Here is a 22,260-nt window from a genome sequence, read left to right as displayed (position 1 = left end):
GACTTCATTATACATATAGACAATACAGATCGTTAAGTCATAGGAAAACTTAAAATATTTTATTGGAGTAATCTAGAAAATTTGAGAACTGTTACATCTTTAATATTTATATATAAATGTAATTTCTGTGGGTAATTCTATAGAGGGACTTACAGGATCAGAAAATACAAACTGAAACATTGTAGCACCTTTTAATATAAATAGAAATGCACTTATGCAGAGGTAAAAAAAAAAAATCTTAGAATAAGTTGGCTCTTTCCCATCAGTTCTGCATAGCCTTCTCTACGTCAGGGTTTATGATCTTTAGGATCATATTTTTGTACTGATCACATGTACTTTAATTTCTTGACCAGGAAGAATCTGTAGCAATAGTCAGATTTAGGGTCTTAACGTGCTCTAATTGGTTCTTAGTTCAATTAATTTGGCCTTTTAAATATGACATAAATGTTTATTAAAAGTTGCTTTAATAAGCAACAATTAAAATTGTTACCTTTTTAAACTCGAAATAACTTTTGTTTTTAAAAATACAGTAGTAAAGATTGAGGTATAAACTTTTCACAAAATATACTTAGTCTTTTTGCACTGAAAATGTTCATATGTCCAGAACTTCTAATGGCCAATTGCTTTTTCACTTTCTTCACCTTTGTCCGCAGTAAATGTTCTTTAGGGTCCTGATTCCGATTGTAAACTCCCAAGTCCTTTATAATACCATATTTACTTTCTTCCTGTGGAGGGAGGGGATAGCATGTGAGTATTTTATATCCAGTTTGCCACAGCAAGTCTTTTAAAGAGGAAATATCCTAATAGACCTTTTTTTGTGTGTATAGTTAAGCTAGGTAGACTTAAGGTAGTAGAATGGTTACCCCTATGTGTTGGCCATTAGCTTTTCTAGGTCAGAGTGGCTCTCACCAGTGGCAGCAGCAGGCCAAGTGTGGTCAGTTACCAGATCTCTCTTTCTCTACCTGGCTGATCCAAAGGAGCCACCTGAGCATGTCCGTTTACCTGTTGGGCAGTAGGGGTAGACTGCAGTTATCCCGTAGAGATGAGATCGCTGCTCTGGGAGATACTCATCAGTAAACTGGCCACTGTCTCTATTTACTGATATAACACCATCCCTGGTAACAGAAAGGAAGAGTGAATTCATAGGATTTAAGGTTGGATAGAAAAAGCCAGTTTATCAGGAAGAGAAATCTCTGCCAGACTTCTAGAATACATTTTTAAAAGTCAATTTAAATCACATAACTAAGTTAGATACCTCATGGTACCATTTAAAGGTAGTCTTTTATTCTCTGAAGATCAGATTCAGAGTAATGTGCTTCCTTTTTGGATAGTTTATTACCAAATAGCTCTGCCCTTTTTAAGCTGCATGTGAGCAATACCATTACATTTCTGGGTGACGTAAAAGTATGCTTTTAAAAGCAGTAACACTTGAATGATGTTAATCTCTCTGTTAATGAAGAGAGAATGAAATGAAAACTTCAGCAGGAGGGCTTAATAACTAAAGTTGCTTACTAACATTTGGTACAAGTGGTGTGTCCTCCAAAACTGGACAAGCCTGGAAAGGCAAACTGAGTGTGTCAGGCTCACCTTCTCCAGTCGGTGTGGTAGAAGTGATCTGCATAGCTCACAATGCTGAACGGGTAGTTGAGGTTGTTTTGAATAACACGCCGTCCAGTTCCATCAGGTAGTGTACACTCTAGTTTTTTAGTTCCTTTTAAAACATCAAAGAGGGAAAAGAGATCCTTTCATGCGATGGGAAAAAAAAAAAATCCTTTACCAAAAATAGTGGCAGGTAAATTCATTCTCAAAGGAAACAAAGGTAGAACTAGAATATTCTATCCCCATTGCAATAATACAAATTAAAAACTGTAAAATTTTCCTATTCTATTACCAGTCTTCAGTTTGTTTAAGAGCGTTATAGTTTTTAGTGGAATTTAAACTCTTAATCCTTTTTTGGAAGAAAGGATTGCATTTACAGAAATCTGGCTACGTTTCTCCCAAAGTAGGGCATTAGAGATGAAATTATATCAGTGTTAAAAAAAAGTTTGTATTAGCTCTTAAATTGTTACAAACATAACATTTGGACAAATATTAATACTTGCCCTTTGTAAGCAATGTATAATAATAGCCAAGGCTGCCTTTTAACTAAAATCCTTAATTTTTTTTTTTAAAGACTGTATTATTTTCTAGTTAGGAATTAAAAGTTCCATTTTTCAATGTAAATTTTTTAATAGCTAAACGAGGCAAGAATCTCCAAGTTTCACATTTCTCATGGAACCCTGAGTTAAATTTCAAATACTTATTAAAAATATAAATGCAGTATAATGAAACAGCATCTTTTCAGTTGTGCTAATAATGAAATCACACAACAGAAAGAGAGAACCTGGGAATAGGCAACCCAGATTTATTACTGAAGGAAGCCATCCTGCCACATCGCTTTGTCCTCAGCACAATAGCATACTGACTGTTAAAGTAACAGATATTTATAAATGTTATAATACTGTCAAAAAAGGAAAATAACTCCTGTTCATTTAAGCCTGTCGATTCCAACAATGGCTAATATTTATTTTTAACCTAAAAAGTGTGCCAAGTGCTCACGTGGAGGAAGGGCAAGCAGTACAAAAGTAGGTTGGACACAGTACTAGCCCTCAAGCTTACCACCTGATTCAAACACATACATCCAGGACCTCAGGAAGTTCATCACAGGAGTCATTACAAAGTGCCCTCTAAAAGGAGTCGATCATTTGCTGTACTCTTAGAAATGTAAGCCAGAAGTCCTAAATGGTGGGATTTGGTTCTACTGTAAAATCTGTTCGAGTGCCCACGCTTACTGAACATGGTAGTGTTCTGTATTTGCATTCCATGAGTAGTAGTACCTGCATCTGCCCAGCAGAGCAATTTGGAGAAGGGGTCAAAGGTTAAACCATTGGGTAGTCCAATGTCTTTATTCACTAGAATTCTTCTATTTTCTCCATCTAAAGACGACGATTCAATTTTAGGAGCTTCTCGATTCCAATCTGTCCAGTACAGGTTGCTGTGGATAAATTAAATGGAGAAAGATAAACCTTCCCCAATGTATAGAACCCAAATTTCAGAACCATCTTTGAGGCTTTTCACTAAGCATTTCTGAGTCAAAAACACTTCGCTGAACATGAAAGCTGAAGGTTATCTTTACCGATTTGAAGGTTTCTCTGGAATTTCATTTGGTAGAAGCCCCATTAAATATGACAAGAGTTTCTCAAGGTATAGAAATCCTCCCTGATTCTAACAAGTCCTACTGAAACACGGACCAAGTTATATGTCCCAGTTGATGACCTTAGCAATTATCATAGACAGGAAACATTGTTCTTTTGACTGTTGCCACTGTGAAAATGAGGCCAGAGAAATAACATGCCTGGTGTCTGAGTTTTGCTTACTCACCAGCTAATGCAGTAACCTCACTGCAGGTTTAACGCTGGGATTTCCTAATGTGTTGCTGGAGGAGACCGACTTCATTCCGGTTGAAGTGCTGTCTCAGGCTTGGCCCGATTTTCTGATCCAAAGTGCCCCCCAGTCTCACTCACATACTCTGAATTCTCTGTGTATCACATCACAGGCTTAATAATTTCCTATTATCCATTAGTTTACTGTCTTATTTCCTCCTAGTAGAACATAAACTCCATGAAAGAACAGACCTTGTCTTTGCCTAAACAGTACCTGACACCTAGTAGATCCTCAGTGAATACTATTAACTTAATATATTTTGAACTTTTATGCCCATGTTCTGACCCTCGCCTACAACTGTACTTAGAGCCCAAGGGCTTCAAATGAGGATCTACAGGTAACAGAGGAGAATTAGGGAAGCCCGGCTGACCCTCGGATTGGATCCACAGCGATGGCGCGGGGGTTCACCAGGTCCGTGTGGAAGAGGGCCCTGCGCTCAGAGCCGTCCAGCCTGGCCCTCTCTATCTTATCCAGGCCGCTGTCTGTCCAGTACATCGTTCTATGAAAGTGGTCGATGGCAAGTCCTTCGGGGCTTATCAGACCTGGAATAAAACAAAGGCAGGGCTGGAGCAACTGCAGCTGTGAAAGGTGAACCTGAAGCAGAGAGCTCTGCTTATTACTATGTTTGAATAGTTGGGGGAAAAAAGTCTTGAGAGTTTCTAAGTCAAAACACACGGAGTCAATAGAGGAACAGATCCTGCGTTAGTTCTTCTGCCACCTCTAGTACCCTCTAACCTAACAAGACCTCCCAGCCTGATGGCAGCAGGCATCCCCAGGGCTGGGGCCCCGCAGCATCAACTGTAGCCGCACCTTGAATTCTTACTGCAAGCCCTTTCTATTCAGAGTCCCATCAAGAAGGCAGAGGGGAGACTTTGGCATAAAAGAGGCAAACAACTTGGACTTGGTAGAATGAAATGGAATGGGAATTGTCTTCTGGGTGAAGCTGCTGACCTGAGTTAATGATGGTCTCGGGCTCTGCTCCCGATTCCAGACGGGCGCGGCTAATTGTCCGTCCAGCAACGTCTGTCCAGTACACCATCCTCTCCCGGCAGTCGTAATCAATTCCCACGACTATGGAGCCCTTTGTGACCAAGACACCGAATTGGAAGAATTAGGATTCCTTGCATTTCCCCGACTTCATGCTCGGCTGCCTCACTCGTGCATGGCTGCAGCGAACAACCCTGCATCACATGGTTTTATGGCAGCCAAGCACAGTGGTTAGATGTGTTGGTGATGGAGGCCAACTTCCCAGGGCAGAGCCGGGCTTGGCCACTTGCTAGCTGTGTGACTTTGGTACTGAACTTCTATATTCCTTTGTCTCCTCATTTGCCAAATGAAGATAACAATACCTGCTTCACGTGGCTGCTATAAACAGTAATACCATAAGTGCTTATAAAATACCTTAATCAGTAATTAATATACTGTAAGCTCTCAACAAGCACTATTACTATTGGTGGTAAAGACAGAAGTGATTTCATGAAAAGATTAGCCCGTTCAGTGATTAGAGGACAAATGCTAGTCTCAGCGAAGTAAGTCTTTTAATATTTCACTGGACAAAAACTGACTCTTTCAGACGTTATCAGCACTTTTTCAAAAAGCCTTTCTAAAATTTGCCAATATATAACAAAATCTACCCTCCCCTCCTGTGAGATCTTTCTGCTATCTGAGGTGCAGTCGCCCTTACCCCCATCTCTGCCTCTTACTCCAAGGCAATCATTTAGTTGTACTCTTGTGTAAAAGAAAGTATACAACTTGATGGGTTAAGGAACTGGGGAATGGTGGTCACCTGACCTCTGGCTAGGGAGCTCTCCCCTCCTTCCTTATTACTAAATAAATGATGCAGTCTTTTTTTAAATGCCGAGTCTGTGATATTCCTTTCCAAAACTCTGCACAGAAGTTGCTTCATTCAATTTCCAACCCAGAGTCCTGCTCTGAGAAGCCTGGCAGACGTGCAGAGCCAACATGCAGGGGCCATCCAGCTATCCCTGAGGTCATGCAAGCTCCCTGCTTGCCTAACAGCCTCCTGGGGCTGTCCTGAACTTATGCCTCTGGGAGAGGAGTCAGTACAAGAAACTACAAGGCAGGATTAGGCTCCTGTGGAAGAGTGGGCAGTTTATATGGGAGGATCTGAAGGTCAAGTACAATTTTAAAATTTAAAGTCATCTGTCGCGGGCACGGCTGCATGGGCCTCCATTAACCCAGGGAATCATGGGATCCATTAACTCATGTAAATGATTTCAAGGTTTCTTGGAGGAAAAAGTCCCAGTTTAAGTAAGTTTCCACAAGATGTGCTTAGAACCCATATTCCATTCCTCTTTCAGTTCCACCACCATTACCATCAACAACCCTGCCCTCATCAGAGGCAAGTTCAGAAATGCAGTGAAGCCGCCTGACTTGGCTAGAATAAATAGACAGTTAGCTTGAGGTGATGACAATTTTCTCTTTTAGAGAAACTTTACAAACAGCAGCGAGTATTTGGAAACTCATACACAACTCACATCTTGAAAACAAAAAACCCCACATTCTTTTCTGAACACCGGCTACTTCTAAACTTTTTTGGACCAGATAAGAGGTTATTCATTAACAGAAGTAAATGTAAACATGGACGCTGTATTATTCTTTCTCATAGATGAGCAAATACCTGGAGCGTGAAGTTTAGAAACAGAATTAGGCGATTTTCCATTGTAAGTGTCAGTGCCCTTCTGGTGAACTCCCTTCTCTTTGCAACATTTTAGAGAAGAAATCCCTTCTCCAAAATGGAGTGCCTTGACCATAGGGAGGCTGCTGGCTCAGGAAGCAGCCAGCATCCCCTGGGGAAAGCCCTGTCCGTTCCTTTCCACGATCACCCACGCTTCCCAAAGTTTCATCTATGACGGAGTCAAAGAAGATAAGAGGCTGGTCGACAGAACCAAATGGGAGGGCAGAGGGCTGCAATGATAAGGCCGTCATTAGTTGGCTTCCAGGATCTCTGCAGAGATGTCTATGGCTTAAAGAGAATGCTGGGGACCCGGGTTTACCTTCTGTCACTTTCCCTTGGATCCCCACATGCTGCCTCAATACGCTGACAACTCTGAAATTCCCTTACCACACATCCGAAACCCCATGAGCCAACCGGAGAAAGCGGCCTTGGTCAGTCAGACGTGACTCCCAGCCACAGAGAGCCCCCTCCTCTTCTGTGTGTCAGGCTCCCGAAGACCGCAGCCCAGAAACCCTCCAGGATCCCCCTCCACCTCAGGCCTTGCCCAGATCTGGAAACCCGATGCAGACCCGCCCCCCCGGGGGAGAAATCCACTTTACATGCAGCGACAGCAGGGTCTTGGCTGTGTCCTTCTGAAGCCTGGTACCATTGAGGGGCAAGTGGCCGATCTGCTGGCCCTGGGCATAGAGCAGGAAGGTGCCAACAGGTGGAGGGGTCACGTCGGGCCGGGGCGTGGGCCGGGCTGTGGGCGGAGCAACCGTGGGTATACCTGCCGTGGGGAAGAGGAGGGTATGGGTAGCAGAGAGGGAAGGAAACGGGGTGGGTGGGGGAGGGGAAGAAAAGTTACTTTCCCACATACCAGAGCCTCCAGAAACATCAAAAGTTTTCACCCTGGACAGATGTGCTCCAGATGTTCCTTAAAAGAAATTCTAATTTCTAGGGGTTTTCCCCAAAGATCAATTATGTAAATCACTGCCAATTACTGGAGAGGAAGACAACAAAACATTTCCCTCAGAACAAAGGAGAAAGTTTTCTTTTTCTTTTCTTTTTTTTTTAAGGGAAAAACTCCAGAGCCAGTGTTGTGTCAGCTTCTCTCTGGGGCCCCGGGGTGACACGTGTCCCCTTTCACCCTGGGCTCAGAGTAGGGGAAGGGAGGAGGAACTGCATATCGAATTTAGTTCCAGATGTTCTAATTACAGAAACTGTTAATGACAAAACCAAATGTTAAATCTGAATCGGGATCTGGGGCAGACCAGGTTACAAATCAACACGGCTTATCAGCGACTTCTGTTGGACCTGTTCACCCCTCATTCCCCCACCTTCACCCGCAGCTGGCAGCTTTCCTTCAGGGACACCTCAGATGCTGCCCCTGGGTGCTTACATGCAGGGGTGATGCCTGGCTGGGAGCGGGTGCCCGGCACCTCTCTGCCGTCCTGGTCCACACACCAGCAGAAGTCACTCTTCCCGTGGCACTGCAGGGGCATGAAGTAGCCCAGGTCATCGCACTGGGGCACGTACTGGTCGTCCCTTGGTGTGCCACCGTAGTGCTCCAGCAGGCTTTCCCTCCAGCGCTCACAGACGGTCCGGGGCCTCTGGGTGGGCTCTGAGCAGGTGGGGACAAAAAGCCTTTGATTGTGAACCAAGGACGGAATGTAGCACATGGCTTAAGATCCCCACTCCTGGCCTCCTGGCCTTCTTCCTCCTCGTGTCCATTAATGACACCTCAGCCAAGCCCCTGGATGCTGGCCCCGAGTAGCAAAGTGCTCCAAGAAGTTCTCCACAGGAATCAGGAAAAGGGGTCGTCCTGATGCTCCTGTCTCCCTAGGCCAGAAGGACTGTCATCAAGGCCCAGCCACATCAGGAAAGAACAAGAGGAGGTAACATCTGGGGTGCAAGGCTCGCTCAGCCTGGGAAGGGGCGTCTAACAGTCCTTGGGGACTCAGGGCCTACATGATGCTTAAAGCCAATATTTATTCTTTCTCGTTTCAAACTCCAGGACCTGCGTCTGAGAGGGCTGTCTTGACATTGGCCAGCGTGTCTTAGAAAGTATTACTGAATGCCCTACTTACATGGCCTTGAGTATCTGTCCATTGGAAAACTATACTGAGTAAAAATAAAACCTACTGTAATTAGTATGTGTGAGCATAGGAGAGTTGGTGGCAAACAACTTGATACTGACTGTGAGACACTGTAGCTCTGTGAAGTCCTTTGGCCGCCCTGCTCTGGGCTTATCTCAAAGCTGAACCTTCTTCTGGAGGCTCCAGCTTCCCACCATGTTGCTCTGTCCCCTCCTTTCTCCAGCTTCCTTCCCCATCCTTCCCCCTGCCCCCCATGCCCGTACCCCCCTTCCTCACCACCATGCCTAAACTCCTGTTAGCTGCCCTTACAGAGCAGTTTCTCTGCCTGCAATTTTTTCCCAGACTGCTTCCACAGGGCTGCCAAGGCTCTGTCCCAAACACGGCGGTTCTCTGAGAGGACTGCTTCAGGCAGTTTAACTTGTACAGCCTCCTAAGATACGATTACCTAAAGGAACTTAAGTAGAAGGTACTTCTTCATTAATTCCTGCAATTCATGCCTATGGTCTGTAGAATCATACAGCCAAGTACCTACTTATACCATGTGGATGTGTAACAGAGATCTCGGAGGAGAACAAAAACTGGGCTTTCCGCCATCAAAGCTGCTCTCCCCTAGACTTTTCCATGTCACTAGACAGCACCTCCATTCTTTCCATTGCTCAGGCCCAGTCATCCCCGACTCCCTTCTCTCACTCTCCACGTCTGATATGTCAAAAAACGTCAGCTGTATATCTTCACATCTCACCACACCCACTCCTGTCATCTTATGCCAGGATTACTATGATAGCCTTCTTACTGGTTTCCCTGCTTCCATCATCTTTCCTGCCCACCCTCTCCACCACCCCACAGTAAACTCAACTGGCAGCCAGAAAGAGTCCCTTTAAAAAAACTCATTTCATGTCACTCCTTTGGTCAAAACCTCCAATGGCTTCAAAGAATAGTTGGAAACATTACATTTGGGCTCCAGCACCTACACCTCCCCTAGGAAAGGATGGTGAATAAAATCTTCAGAGCTCAAACCCAATGAGCACAACTCCAGGACTCACGACGTTTGTGGGAAACGGATGCCCTTCAGGCTGTCTCTATAGCTTATGACCCACAAGAAGCAAAGCTCTTTTTAAAACATCTTGGAGAAGGAGAGACTGACCTCCTCACCCAGATGTGTCTCAAAGGAACCAGAGAAGGAAATGCCACTTCCTCAGACACTCATCATCCATCACAAGGTGGGATTCCCTGGAGAAGTTCCCAACGCTGCCCCAGATCCACCTAACAAACTCAGAGGATCGCTTCTCAGGGGACCACCCAACAAGGCCCATCTCTTTGGAATGCGACACACAGCACAGTCAGCTTCTGGGAAAGGGGCACCTCACGTCACCTACACGTGGGCATCCCAATCATTCCTTATTATTTCAAGCTACTTCTTGATCCAACCATGGATTTATTTCTATTTCTGGTTGGCAGGGTTTTAAATATTTTTAAATTTTGGGCACAGAATGTTCTCTCTCCCTTCAAAGCTGACCCCATTATGCAGATGAGACTGGTCAGAAATGGCAGCCGAAGACAAACCAGCACCGGGAGAGAAGCTTGGCTGTGGGAAAGAGTCTGTACAAAGGAACATGTTCTTCTTTTAGTAATTAACTTTTCATTCTCTTGGCTCCCTTCTGGATCACTGTTCTTAACACATGCCTGTCTTAACAAATTTCATAGAATTCTGAACCATTCCCTTAAGGTGCCTCCCAACCATCTGATTTCTTCAAACCCCAGCTGGAGTTAGAACCAAGACCTTTTAAAGACTAGGCATGAGTGAAACAGAATTTCTCTGTATTCCTTTTTTTTTTTTTTTTTTTTTTGGACCTGCAAAATATTTTCCTAAAAACAGGGACAGAGAGGAACTAGGAGTGTCACTGTGGAAGCAAAGGTATATATACATCTAGATCAAGCAGTAACACTTCTACTTACATGAATCTTAGAACCACTAATGTCCTGGCCATCACAATTCAAATTATCGAAAGGATCAAAACTGGTAGTAATTCTCCAGTTCTTACTCTCATACGTTAAAAGCCAAGACTAGTACTTATGGAACCCTTTTCAATAGTAAAAATGGATCTTTGGGGGCTTCCCTGGTGGCGCAGTGGTTGAGAGTCCGCCTGCAGATGCAGGGGACGCGGGTTCGTGCCCCGGTCCGGGAAGATCCCACATGCCACGGAGCGGCTGGTCCCGTGAGCCATGGCCGCTGAGCCTGCGCGTCCGGAGCCTGTGCTCCGCAACGGGAGGGGCCGCAATGGTGAGAGGCCCGCGTACCGCAAAAAAAAAAAAAAAAAAAAAAAGGATCTTTGAATAGCAAGCTCATGGATATGTACAGGAATTATTTTGGCTAAAATGATATCAAACCAATTCTATGTTTTCATAATAAAGTTCTTCTGTATTAAAAGAAAAAGTTCTTCCCGTCTTTGAACAACTCAGCGAGGCGTAGAAACCTGCCTTGGCAACCTGCAGTTGGCATGAACTGTGAGCGCTTGGGAACCACACCTCACACAGGTGGGGGGTGCTCAGACGGTAACAGACAGGTTCATGCGCTGCATCTCAGATCACGCAGGCTAACAAAACGGGTTCCTGCATCTCTTCTAAAGGTGACAGGAGCAAGAGCGATTCCCCATCGACATGCGAGCCTGGCTAGAGAGGGCTGGGGTTACTTGCTTAGAGCACACTAGCTGCATCCACCTACACGTGTCATACTTATTTTTCCCACTGATACTAAAACAGCCTTCGGACTGTCTCCTGCACTCCAGAAGTCAGAGTTAAGTGATACAAAGTTACATGGGAAGGCAGTTTCCCTTTTGGACAAGAGGCTGGTCTGGCGAGGTCATCAAGCTCTAAGATCTCCCTAAGCTGCAGTAACAGATTTGGGCAGTGACCTCAGCCTGACCTCCACACTCAGTTTCAACTTCTAGTCTTGTACTTGTCTAAGAGGCTGGAGTCCAACATGCATGTCACGCATGGGTCTGTGTGTCCCTGTAAGATGAACGTGCACAGGGGTGTGTGCCCACCATTCAAGTGTTCCTAGGAGGAAGGAGGCTGTGCAAGGATGATGCGTGGTCTGGGCAGGGGTTATAATCTATCCCACAGTAAGCAGCGTTCTGCTGCTCTGCCCCAGGCCTGTGCTGGGACCAGGTGTCTTTCCGGACTGGCTTACCTCGTGGTCCGCAGCGAGGCGGGACGGAGCCGGGTGGGGTCCGGGTGCCAGGGACTTCTTGGCCATCGGGGTCCACGCACCAGCAGAAGCCAGTGCTGCCGTGACACTGCAGTGGCAGGAAGTGGCCCTGCTCATCGCACTGCGGGATGTGGAGCTGGGCAACAGGATGAGTGCGCTGGGCCTGGGCATCGCGCTGCTGGCGCTCACAGGGTCTCAGTCCAGAGGTGGGGTCTTCCGGGACCAGAGCAGAGGAGATACAAAGGAGGAGTAAAAGGCATTGCAACCCATCCACTTTTACCAGCCAGCCTCAAAGTCTCCTGAGGGTTTCTTTTTTTCTATAACTGGAAGACAGGATAACATGGGAAAAATAGCAAGGCGCTGGAATTTTGGAGTCCTGGGTTCTTAGCTTAGCTCTGCCACTATCTACCTAATTTCTCCCTAATTCCCACAGTTTGCCCTGTAAGTCCTGGCTGATGACACAGTGAAACAGGCCTCTCCCCTCAGCCCTCAGGGTCCTATTGCTATTTGGGTAAAATGAAGAGCAACCCATGACTTCTGTCCAAACATCCCAAGAGACTCCAGAGAAAACAATTAAAACTGTGTTCATCCCCTGAGGTCCAGAGCTGAAGTCTGAGAAACTCCAGGTCAAGGGCAGTTGCTAGACTGCACCGTGTTGGCCAAGTTCTACTAGAACAGTCACCATGGGGGCTCACTCCCTGCTCACTACTGCATGTGCCTCCTGGTCGGTCAGCTCGATCTCAAGGCTTCATCTAAATTGTGCACTTATCAAAGCAAAGCAGATCACCAGGAGAGTTAACCAGAACTGCTACTAGGAAGGACCATGGATGGGTCATACGTCGGGTCTCCCAGAATGCTAATAACCAGTGAACTATCAGTAAACCAGGCAGCCAGAAATAAGGCAGGAAAAAATCCAGAGCCTGGAAAATCCACCAACTCAGGCCTCAGACCCGGGTAAGTCAAGAGTGGGCTGAGGTGCTGTAGAAAAACAGCATTGAAGGATCTGGGAGTTTTCTGTGCCTGATCTGGCCCCCCAGACCTTACCAGGTGTGCACTGAAATCCATCCCCATGATATCCGGGTTGGCAACGGCAGGAGAAGGAGCCAGGAGTGTTGGAGCAGGTGGCCAAGGGGTGACATCTGTTTTCTGAGCATTCGTCAACATCTGCAGTGGTCAGGGAGGGAGAGAGAGGGAGGGAAGGAAGGAAGGGCACAACCTCACTGCACACAATCTATACCACCACATGCCTTTAGTGCGCGCGGATCAACCACGAGGGCTCCACTTCAGAAGACCTTGGGCGTGAGCAGAAACACGTCGGCACCTTAAAGACAAGCTTAACAGTCCAAAGTCGAGGGACACGTTCAGTGTAGAAATCAAACATATACTTCACAGAGAAATATATCCTGGCACCTTTCATCTACAGTGAATTCCAGGAAGTTTTTACCTTTGAACTAGGTCCATAAACCATCCATTCCCTTCCATTGTATTCCATATAATAAATATACGTAACAATAGGTTTTTGTTTTTCCTTTCCTTATTGGCACCATCTCCCTTTAGCACTGATTTACAGATGCAAAGAACCCCTTGAGGCTCCAAATACTTCTTCAACTAAGTAAGAAGCCCATTCAGTCTTACATAGTCAGAGAGTCCTACTACCTAGAATGCCCAATTAATCAGAAATTTTCTTTACTTTCCACCTTTAGAAGAAATAGAAAAGTATCAGAAAAATATTATCAGAGATTTTGAAACAACACACAGAAAAGAAAATCTAAATTTCTCTGGCTTATCAGTACAAACAATTCAGGTCCCAACATTCTCCATATGGTACCGTGAGGATTAATTCTCACATTTCTCAAAACTGCAACATCCTGAAACTTCAAACAAAGGCTGACTTACATTCCTTTTATTTACTGAAATCAGCACAGGCTGACAATAGCAAGACACCACCCCCGCTCCACCCTGCTGCCAAAAAATAAAGAAAGAAAAGTCTGAAAATATAACTGTTGAAACCAATGGCCAGTGGTAGAGATAAGCCATCTTCAGAGACAGGAAGTCTTCCTGAGTAAAAGAAGGACAAAGGGTGTAGATCTGATCAACGCTCAACTGAAAATAAAACAGAGTAGTCGCATCTATGTTTTTAAAACGTGTGAACAGGGAAAAATGCGGGACGGGGTGATCGGTGTAAAACCTAAAGAAGAGGAGTCCCAGAAGGAGAGAACTGCATCAATTCTGTACAGCTCGTGCACAGACACACTGCACCCTGGAAGCCAGAGACTTCCAGCCCTGAATGTGACGTCAGTCAGACGTGGCTCCTCGCCCAGCCTCCGGGACCCAGGTGAAATCTCTTCTAGGGCGATCAGTGCCACCCTTGCTGTGACCATGCTTTCACTGAGCCACCTTCCCATGACTAAGGGCCTTTCCCAGGTACCAGTAAGTGGATGTGCTGGATACACAACACAGGCGTTCTGTTCAGGGGAGAGGAATCTCTGACATCGTAATTAGCAATGTAATCACTTATACTGCTTATCCTCAGGCTCAGGGAGTTTACTGCACGTAAATTAGTTTACTCTGAAGTCCAAAACCGCTGAATGCCCGACACAACCAAGTTCAATGCCACCCAGAGAGGCTCTGCCTAGATGAGCAGTGGGCCTGTCTAGTCACCTTCCTTTCACTGACAAAGGCTGGAAAGTGGTTATAAATTCATTTGCAAGGTTAGAATCAAACAAGGTTTGCTGGTTAGCTCCTCAGTTAACCTAAAATAAACCAAATAAAAATAATTACAACAACAAAAAGCTTATCTCCAATCCAATCATCATGGATTCTATAGTGTCCTATTTAATTACCGTTGAGGTTGGCCCTCTGTCTCTTCAGTAGGACAACTCAAATGCCCAGTTGGATGAAGCTGGTGCCCATCCAGATCCTTGGGACTGGAAGATGCTATAAAACCAAAGCTGTAAAAATTAACGTCGAGCCAAATGCAGGAATTTAAAGCTATTCATAATGCATATGCTAGAAGTACTTCTCATGGTAACAGGAACCCCAGGCAATGGCAGGAAGCAGGAATTCCTGAGATACAGGGCCTATTTCTAGAAACCACGGATCAGTTGCTTGTGATTATTTTTGAACTAAGAGAAAGAGGACTCCCCCAGAGGTACTGAGTTATGTTCTTAAAGACTATGGCCTAGGGATTCTGACCAGACCGGAAAGAGCAGCCATCCTCCCACAGATACCAAAGTCAAGGGGAGACAATAACTGATGAACGACCAACAGGGAGAAGGTCTCTGAAGAGACTGAAAGCATCACAAGTGAACAACAGCTGTCCCCCAAAGCTGGAGAAGTTGAAGACTCCCTGAAGCACAGTGCCCAACACCCTCTTTGGAGAACCTTGCACCGTGACAGGAAACTGGAGCCTCGCCAGCTACTCCGGGGCCTGGGTACGGAGCAGGTTACACCCCTCCTTAGGAGCGCCAATCCTGAGGTGTGTGGGGGGGGAAACCCGAGCTTTCGTGTAAAGGAGAAGTCTTCCCAATTTCACAGGCGGTCAGGTGTCGAGAGAAAGCGCAGAGAGACTTTCGACCCCTTGGCAAGGGAGGAGCTTCCTGTTACACCACTGGGGACGGGGGGCTACTTAACCATCACTGTTGGGGTCTTCAAGGACTGGTAGAACACTGAGGTCAATGCAGCGAGGTTCAGGCAGAGTAGAGCCCCTTACCAGTCAGATAACGCAAGATGGCTTGTTCTCAGTGTAATTCTCCATTCTGTCCTCTACCAAGCTGCTAAGAAAACCTGTTTGGAAACTGTATTAAAAATTCTCTATTTTGAGTTCATGCTTTGGTGCTTCAACATTCTTCTCCCTGCCTTACTTCTGAGCCCACACCCAAAAGCAGCTGAAATTCCTTCAAAACAAACCCAACCCCTGGACTCGAGCTTCCCCCTCTCTACCTCCCCTGCTTTGCTTTTGAACCACCCAGTGAAATTTCCTGGCGCCAACTCAAATCGACCCGCCTCCAGACCCCAACAAAGGCTTCGACCCATGAGTTCTTGTTTCCCACCTACTCGGTCAAGAACCCTGCTGCTGGCTGTGCCCTTTGCATCCTGTGTGGCATGCAGTGACCCGCTCTCTGGGACCTGTGAGTATAATCAGCTTCTTCTCTGCTTCTGCTGTGGCCACGCCAACTTTACTATACCTTACCCGCATCGACATGCTTCCAGTAGAAACCATGAGAGAGGACAGTGTAAGTACCTCTCCTCACAGCCCTTCTCTGGGTAATGGGCCATGTGTAACCCAGTACCTCAACTCACACGTGAGGAAAGGTCCCAGCTCAAAACACTCTGCTTTTCCACCCGGCAGGATCATCAAGACCTACAGGGACACACATGCCTGAGAAATATCCAGCTCACACCAATGCAGGGCTGAAATCAATCCCCACTGAGGGAAGCTGGCAAGATTTCATTCTAGTTGCACAGAAGTAATTCCTCTTAGTGACTCAGACTAGGCGGAGAACCCAAGCCAAGTGCAGCCTCCCCGGGGAACCTGGTTTTTAACAAACTGGCTGGAGAAAAACCCACACACCCTTTTAATGCTAGTTTGACGGAGTGAAAACAAATGTGTGTTTCAAGTGTGCACACCTTCCACAAAATAGAGGCTTCATCTCGATTTTTCTCTTCTTTCTCTATCACTATGGTCAGTGGGACACATGCACACTGTGACATGCCTTTAAAAATGCACACACACCCACACACGTTTATATACTTATCCTGCAAGCCTCCTTCATGATTAGCCCAGCCTGATTCATGCACAGCACAGGTATTTAGGAAAATGACTATTCATTCTCTACTACCCCACAGTCTGGAAGCTTGGACGGCAACCACAGGGTAACTATGGCAGGCAGCCTCTCAGATGGTCCCCAAAGATCCCTTCCTCCTGCTATTCAGTGACTTATGTAATCCTCTTCCTTTGAGTAACTTGCTTCCAACCAAGACACTAAAGCAGTACTGAGGGGATGTCATTTTTGTGATCACTGCCAACCTGCTGGCAGACCCCCTGCTGAAGGCTTTGATGAAGGAAGCTACTTTGTAGGAGAGGTCCGCGTGGCAAGAAGCTGAAGGTCACCTCCTGGCAACAGCCAGCGGGGACCCGAGGCTCTCAGTCCGATAGTCCTTGGGGAACTGAATCCTGCCAATAACCACGTGAGGCTCTTTCCCCACCTGGGCCTTCAGGTGAGGCCCCAGGTCTGGCAGAGACCCCCTGACTAGACCCTATAGAGAATAATAATGTGTATTGTTTTAAGCTGCTATGTTTTGGGGGGAATTGGTTATGCTGCAGTAGATCACTAATACACTGGGGAAGCAATGGATGGGCTTGGCCTATTTTTAAGTTTGTGGGTTCCAGAGAGAATCTCAAAAATAGAGAACCAGAGATAAAACAGGGACAACTGAACATGGCAGAAATCAGCAAGAAGACAACAATAACAAAGAATGACAACCCTATAAAACTCCCAGCATGGAAAAGTAGCTAATGTCAGGATCCTAATATGACCCCAAAGTGTAACCCAAGTCCTACAGGACAGGCAGAAGTTAAAAGAAGGGAGAGAGAATGATTCTAGAAGGGGTTAGGACAAGAAGCAGCTCACCTACATTAACATTCTGATTTTAACAGTCATCACGTCTGAGCTGCAATAATCTCAACTTCTTTGTTTTAAACCAAAGACCTAAGGAATGAAATACTTTCAAAACACCATCTCTGCTGGCCTGAGCAGCCAGATGTTTAAACATGAAATTCTACTGACCAGATTTTTTCCTTTGTGCATTCTCGTTTCTGAGAGCCAGTAGTGTGTTAAATCGAAATGAAGGATGAGTCCCACGCGGTGGAAAGAGCAGTATTTCCACTGCGGGGCTTAGCAGAAACATGAGAAGTTTATGTGCGTCACCTGACACCCCTCCCTCCAGACCTAGAGGGTACCTCTGTCTGTACAGAGTATCTATTACACATGGAGCTCTCTGGCCGGTCAACTGGGACAAGCATCTGTGACTTACAAATCTACCTCATCCTAACTTGAAATGCACCTGAGCTCTGTCTAAACCTGGGGGTGGGACTTCCCTGGTGGCTCAGTGGTTAAGAATCCGCCTGCCAATGCAAGGGACACGGGTTTGATCCCTGGTCCGGGAAGATCCCACATGCCATGAAGCAACTAAGCCCGTGTGCCACAACTACTGAGCCTGTGCTCTAGAGCCCGTGAGCCACAACTACTGAGCTTGTGTGCCACAGCTACTGAAGCCTGCGTGCCTAGAGCCCGTGCTCCGCAACGAGAAGCCACCACAATGAGAAGCCCGCGCACCGCAACGAAGAGTAGCCCCCGCTCGCCACAACTACAGAAAGCCCGTGTGCAGCAACGAAGACCCAACGCAACCAAAAATAAATAAAATTGATTCTTTAAAAAATAATAATAAATAAATAAACCTGAGGGTGTTTTTAGGGAGAAAAAAAAAAACTCAGGGTTGAACTGAGCCACAGCTTTGGGTCATTTCAATATAAACTATGTTTTCAAAAGTAAACCATACAGCTAAGCTTCTGTACAGCAGAAGTGGAAACATTAAAGAGCCAGGTTCAGACAATCCCGAAAAACCCCACATCTGGAAAGGAGTAGAGGGGCTGCGCTGCCCTGACATGTCTATTCTGTCAGTAATGTATGGCTTCAGGCTGCTGGTCCACTCAGCCTGTCCTGCTGAAACCAAAGGGAAAAGGAAGGAGGAGGAGAATCAAACATCTAGCAAGGAGGTCAGGGTCAAGCTATTCGATCAGTTAAGAAGCTCCCAGGAGTTACAAGGCTGTTCTTAGCAAATCAGCTCAGTGGGCCCAGGTATACGGGGACAGAGGCAAGAAGCAATTTGATGAGAGAGGGAAAGCCTGCATTTTAGGTTTATATTCCTAAAATCAACCCTTTTCCCACCATCCTCTCATTCCCAGTGTCTCATTTAACCATTATTTGTGTGCATTACTGACAGATGTTTCGAAGATCTTTAGTGATTATGTAGATTTACTGAATGATCTCTATATTAAGGTACTACTAATCCCAGTTTCATGAACATTTATAATCAGTGTTATGCCTAGTTTTTCAGTAACAACCTCATGCATTTCTAAGTTAAATTTGAACAGTTAGTCCTGCTTTCTGGTTTAGTGATTTTATAAAGTTCAGTATGAAGTCTTAAAGACAGTTAGATTTCTGGGAGAAAAGCTTTGAGTACTTAGGTATGCATTAATATCCTTTTATATCTGTGGATTTATTTCTTCTTCTCTCTCTCTCCCTCTCCCCTTCCAGAGAGAGAGAAGAAAGGGAATAAATTACACAGAAAGAGCTGTATGTATGTTTAGAGATAGCTTAAATTACCACTTCACGCAGGGGAATAGCAACTCAAAATTAGGCAGGACTGGAAGTGCTGAATTAAGCCATTAGCCAGAGAGATTGAAGGATGGAGACTTCCTCCCAGGAGGATATATGCCTTTCCCCACATCCCTCCTGGCTACACTAGCTCCAGGGAACAGAAGGCTACAAGCTGGCAGGGTCTCCCCACTGCTCCAGGCACGGCTCTTCCAAGGACCACCATACATGCTCAACAATCTGGTCCCAGGGCAATCACCCTCGGCCTCTCTTTCTGACTCAAAGGACACCTTTTCTTTCTCTTTCGGCAGTTCCACAGCGGTGTGAGTCAAAGGAAGGGAGAGGCTTCTGAGAGGCCCTGGGGATGTGCATCCAAAGCAACGTTCAGGGTCGCTGAGGCCGCCCACAGTTACTCACCGTTGCACTGGTGTCCGTCGCCGGCGTAACCAGGCAGGCAGGCGCAGCTGAACGAGCTGCCTCCGTGGTGAATGCACTGGGCCTGGCTGGCGGGAGCACAGTTGTGACGGCCATCCTCACAGGGATTGGGAGGTGGGGCGATCACTGAAAAGAGAAGAAGGCAAGGATGTCCAAGAGCCCAGGCCTGCGAATGGGTGAACCCTGCACACCAACAGCATCGGGACATCTGGGGGCTTATAAGGAATGCAGGTTCTCAGGCCCCAGAGCAGAGCCAGTGAATCAGAATAGGAATTTTAACAAGATCCCTAGATGGTTTGTATGCATATTAAAATTTGAGAAGTGCTGGTCATGGTTTGTGGCTATAACACTAGGCATGAAGATCAGTCATTAAAAACTGTCCTTGATTAAAGTTTATAACCCCCCAGAGCACTGCTGCTTTGCATGCCTGCATATGTACGTACGTATGTACGTACGTACACACACACACACACACACACACACACACACACACACACAGTCTCTGTGATCACTACTTTTTCATCTCACTGGATTAAAAAGTGGGTTGTCTCTAATATCATCTAGCTCTAACAGTGGGATGAATTTGGAATTCTAGTTCTTTTGGATCCACTCTTTGGTCAAGGATTTTTCTGGAATTCTGAAAAGGCTATATTTATTACAGACGGAGCTCTTTGACCAGTCAAGTGAGACAGGCCTCTTTGAATTACAAATCCATTTCATTCTAATTTGAGAAACATTTGACCTCTATCTAGACCTGTTGGTGTTAGAGAAGTTCATAGTCTTGTTACATGATTGGGCCAAACACCAAGATACAGAGCAGTCCCTACAGAGGTGAACATTCTTCCATAACTTACACCAAAAATATCTATTTAGAGAAAAACAACAACACAACAACAACAAAAACACCCAAACAAAAACAAAACCCCAACAAACAGGGCGGAACTGAGCCATAGCTTTGGGTTATTTCACTGTAAATTGTCTGTTTTCTAAAAAACCATCCAACAGAACTTCTGTATAACAGAAGTGGAAACAGTAATGAGTCCAAGAGCAAGGTTCAGCATGATTTTGGCTAAAAAGAGGCACAGTTTTGGCACTCACAGACGCAGGTGTGCCGGTCGTCTGCAAACTCATAACCACTCCGGCACTCACACCTGTAGCTTCCCAGCAAGTTGACACACACAGAGTTGGGGCCACAGCGATGGAAGCCAGTTGCACATTCATTTACATCTAAGAAGGAATAAGAACAGAAAAAGCTGCTTAAACCAAAGTCCCCACAGGTGGAAGGTCTGCAAACTCAATGTTCGCTCACCCCTAAGAGGTTTCAATGGGACCAACAGTTGGTAGACTCAACAGGGGTTGAAATGTAGGCCAAGCACCAGATGTGGATACATGTTGCAGATCGTCATAAACATAAACATTTATTTCAAGTCATTCCAGTATGAGCCCCAGGGAGATATGTTTTGAACAAATATTCTGAGAATTCTTTAAACATTTAAACAATTCTGAACATTTAGAAGAGAAACACACAAAGTAACGATTTTTCTTTTAAAATGTAAAGACATTTCCACTACTGCTTTTGAGATACAGTAAGTGAAAGAAATAGGTGAATGTCTGAAATCTGAAGGTAACCAGAAAATGCACTCTTTAATGAATGTAAAAAATACTTGATTCCGTCTTAAAATGACAACATTTGAGAATGTAAAATATCCAGGCATTACAATAGCCATTTTCAGAGTCCCAGCCAGAAATACCCACCTCCCAACTACCCTCTTAAACCTAACCAGAATCTGCTTAGTTTTTAAATAGCTGTATTTAGATGAATAGCTGCTAAACTCATTGATCCATGGAGACGACAAAGCAGACACTTGTCTTCTACGGACATAATGTTGGAGGACTCCATGAGGGAACACAGAGCATACGGCTCTTACCCACGCAACTCCGTCCATCTCCCTGGTACCCAGATGCACACTCGCAGGTGTAGTCTACACCTGTCGCCGGATGGCACTGAGCCGTGGTAGCGCATGTGTGACTCCCGTCATAGCAAGGATTCACTGGGGTGGGATCTGAGTCCCCTGCATGGGTAGAGAGAAAATAAAAAACAAAAGCACAATCTGGCTGTCATAAAGAGAACGGCACAGAAGAAAGAAGATCGGCAAGTCCTTGGAACTGGCTGTGGACCTGTCTGTCTGGGGCCCGCCTGGCGACCTTACTAAATTATTAATATCCAAAGCGAGGGCGGATCATCTGCGTCGCAGTTTTCGATTCCAGAATGGCTTCCCCTTGCCCACTCTGCAGACAACTAACCTTTTCTTGTTTACAGCAGGTTTGTGTCAGGGAATTAAAATATCCAACACATGGCATCCTTTTATTTAAAAGTGCTTTCATTCTATCTTCTCAGGATAATTCTCTGAGGCAGGCTGTCATTCCTTTTATTGGTAATTTTACCGATAAGGAAAATAAGCGAGAGACATTAGAAAAATTGCCCAAGCTCACAATGCCAGGAAGTGGTACATCAAGGACTTATACCCAAAATTTCTGCCTCCTAATTGCGCAGTCTCTCACTAAGTGCACTATTCCATGGGTCAAAATTCAATTAATGAGAAAATCTTGCTTTTTAAAAAAAAATTTATAAGACCAAATAAATAGGAATGGCTTTCACAGTATTTACTCTTTAGGATTAACCTTGCCATGACTCCGTCCATCCACTGGGTAGTGATGACTGTTAACATCTGAAATCTTCCCTAAAGATCTTTACTTCTAGATCGAGTGTAACAGTAATGTGTATTAAGCACTTATGTGCCTAGCACTGTTCTAAACCCATACATATACCATTCCATTAAATACTCATGTCTATAACGTGAGGAAGGTATCGTCATCATCTTCATTTTACCGCAGCACAGAGAGGTCAAGTAACCTGCCCAAGGTCACACAGCCAGAAGAGGTGGATGCATCAAAAAGCTGGGCAGTCTGGCTGCAGAG

At 45.4% G+C, this 22,260-nt stretch overlaps 1 protein-coding gene across 1 annotated transcript in view; it reads right to left on the bottom strand.

The window, feature by feature from the left end:
* Positions 1 to 752: 752 nt before the first annotated feature.
* Positions 753 to 22,260, bottom strand: part of NID2 (nidogen 2) — a 78,194-nt gene continuing 56,686 nt past the window's right edge. The window contains exons 9-20 of the mRNA XM_060004560.1: positions 21,210 to 21,353; positions 20,380 to 20,508; positions 19,264 to 19,407; positions 12,512 to 12,631; positions 11,450 to 11,680; positions 7,563 to 7,784; positions 6,781 to 6,950; positions 4,435 to 4,564; positions 3,854 to 4,025; positions 2,877 to 3,034; positions 1,588 to 1,711; positions 753 to 1,115 (exon numbers count right to left, since the gene is read on the bottom strand). Of these exons, the coding sequence (XP_059860543.1) occupies positions 959 to 1,115; positions 1,588 to 1,711; positions 2,877 to 3,034; positions 3,854 to 4,025; positions 4,435 to 4,564; positions 6,781 to 6,950; positions 7,563 to 7,784; positions 11,450 to 11,680; positions 12,512 to 12,631; positions 19,264 to 19,407; positions 20,380 to 20,508; positions 21,210 to 21,353 (1,901 nt within the window). The 3' untranslated portion in view covers positions 753 to 958. The remainder of the gene's footprint in view (positions 1,116 to 1,587; positions 1,712 to 2,876; positions 3,035 to 3,853; positions 4,026 to 4,434; positions 4,565 to 6,780; positions 6,951 to 7,562; positions 7,785 to 11,449; positions 11,681 to 12,511; positions 12,632 to 19,263; positions 19,408 to 20,379; positions 20,509 to 21,209; positions 21,354 to 22,260) is intronic.

This window comes from Delphinus delphis, chromosome 2, assembly GCF_949987515.2.
Source record: "Delphinus delphis chromosome 2, mDelDel1.2, whole genome shotgun sequence".
Classification (NCBI taxonomy): Eukaryota; Metazoa; Chordata; class Mammalia; order Artiodactyla; family Delphinidae; genus Delphinus; species Delphinus delphis.
This window is presented reverse-complemented; position numbering and strand designations above follow the sequence as displayed.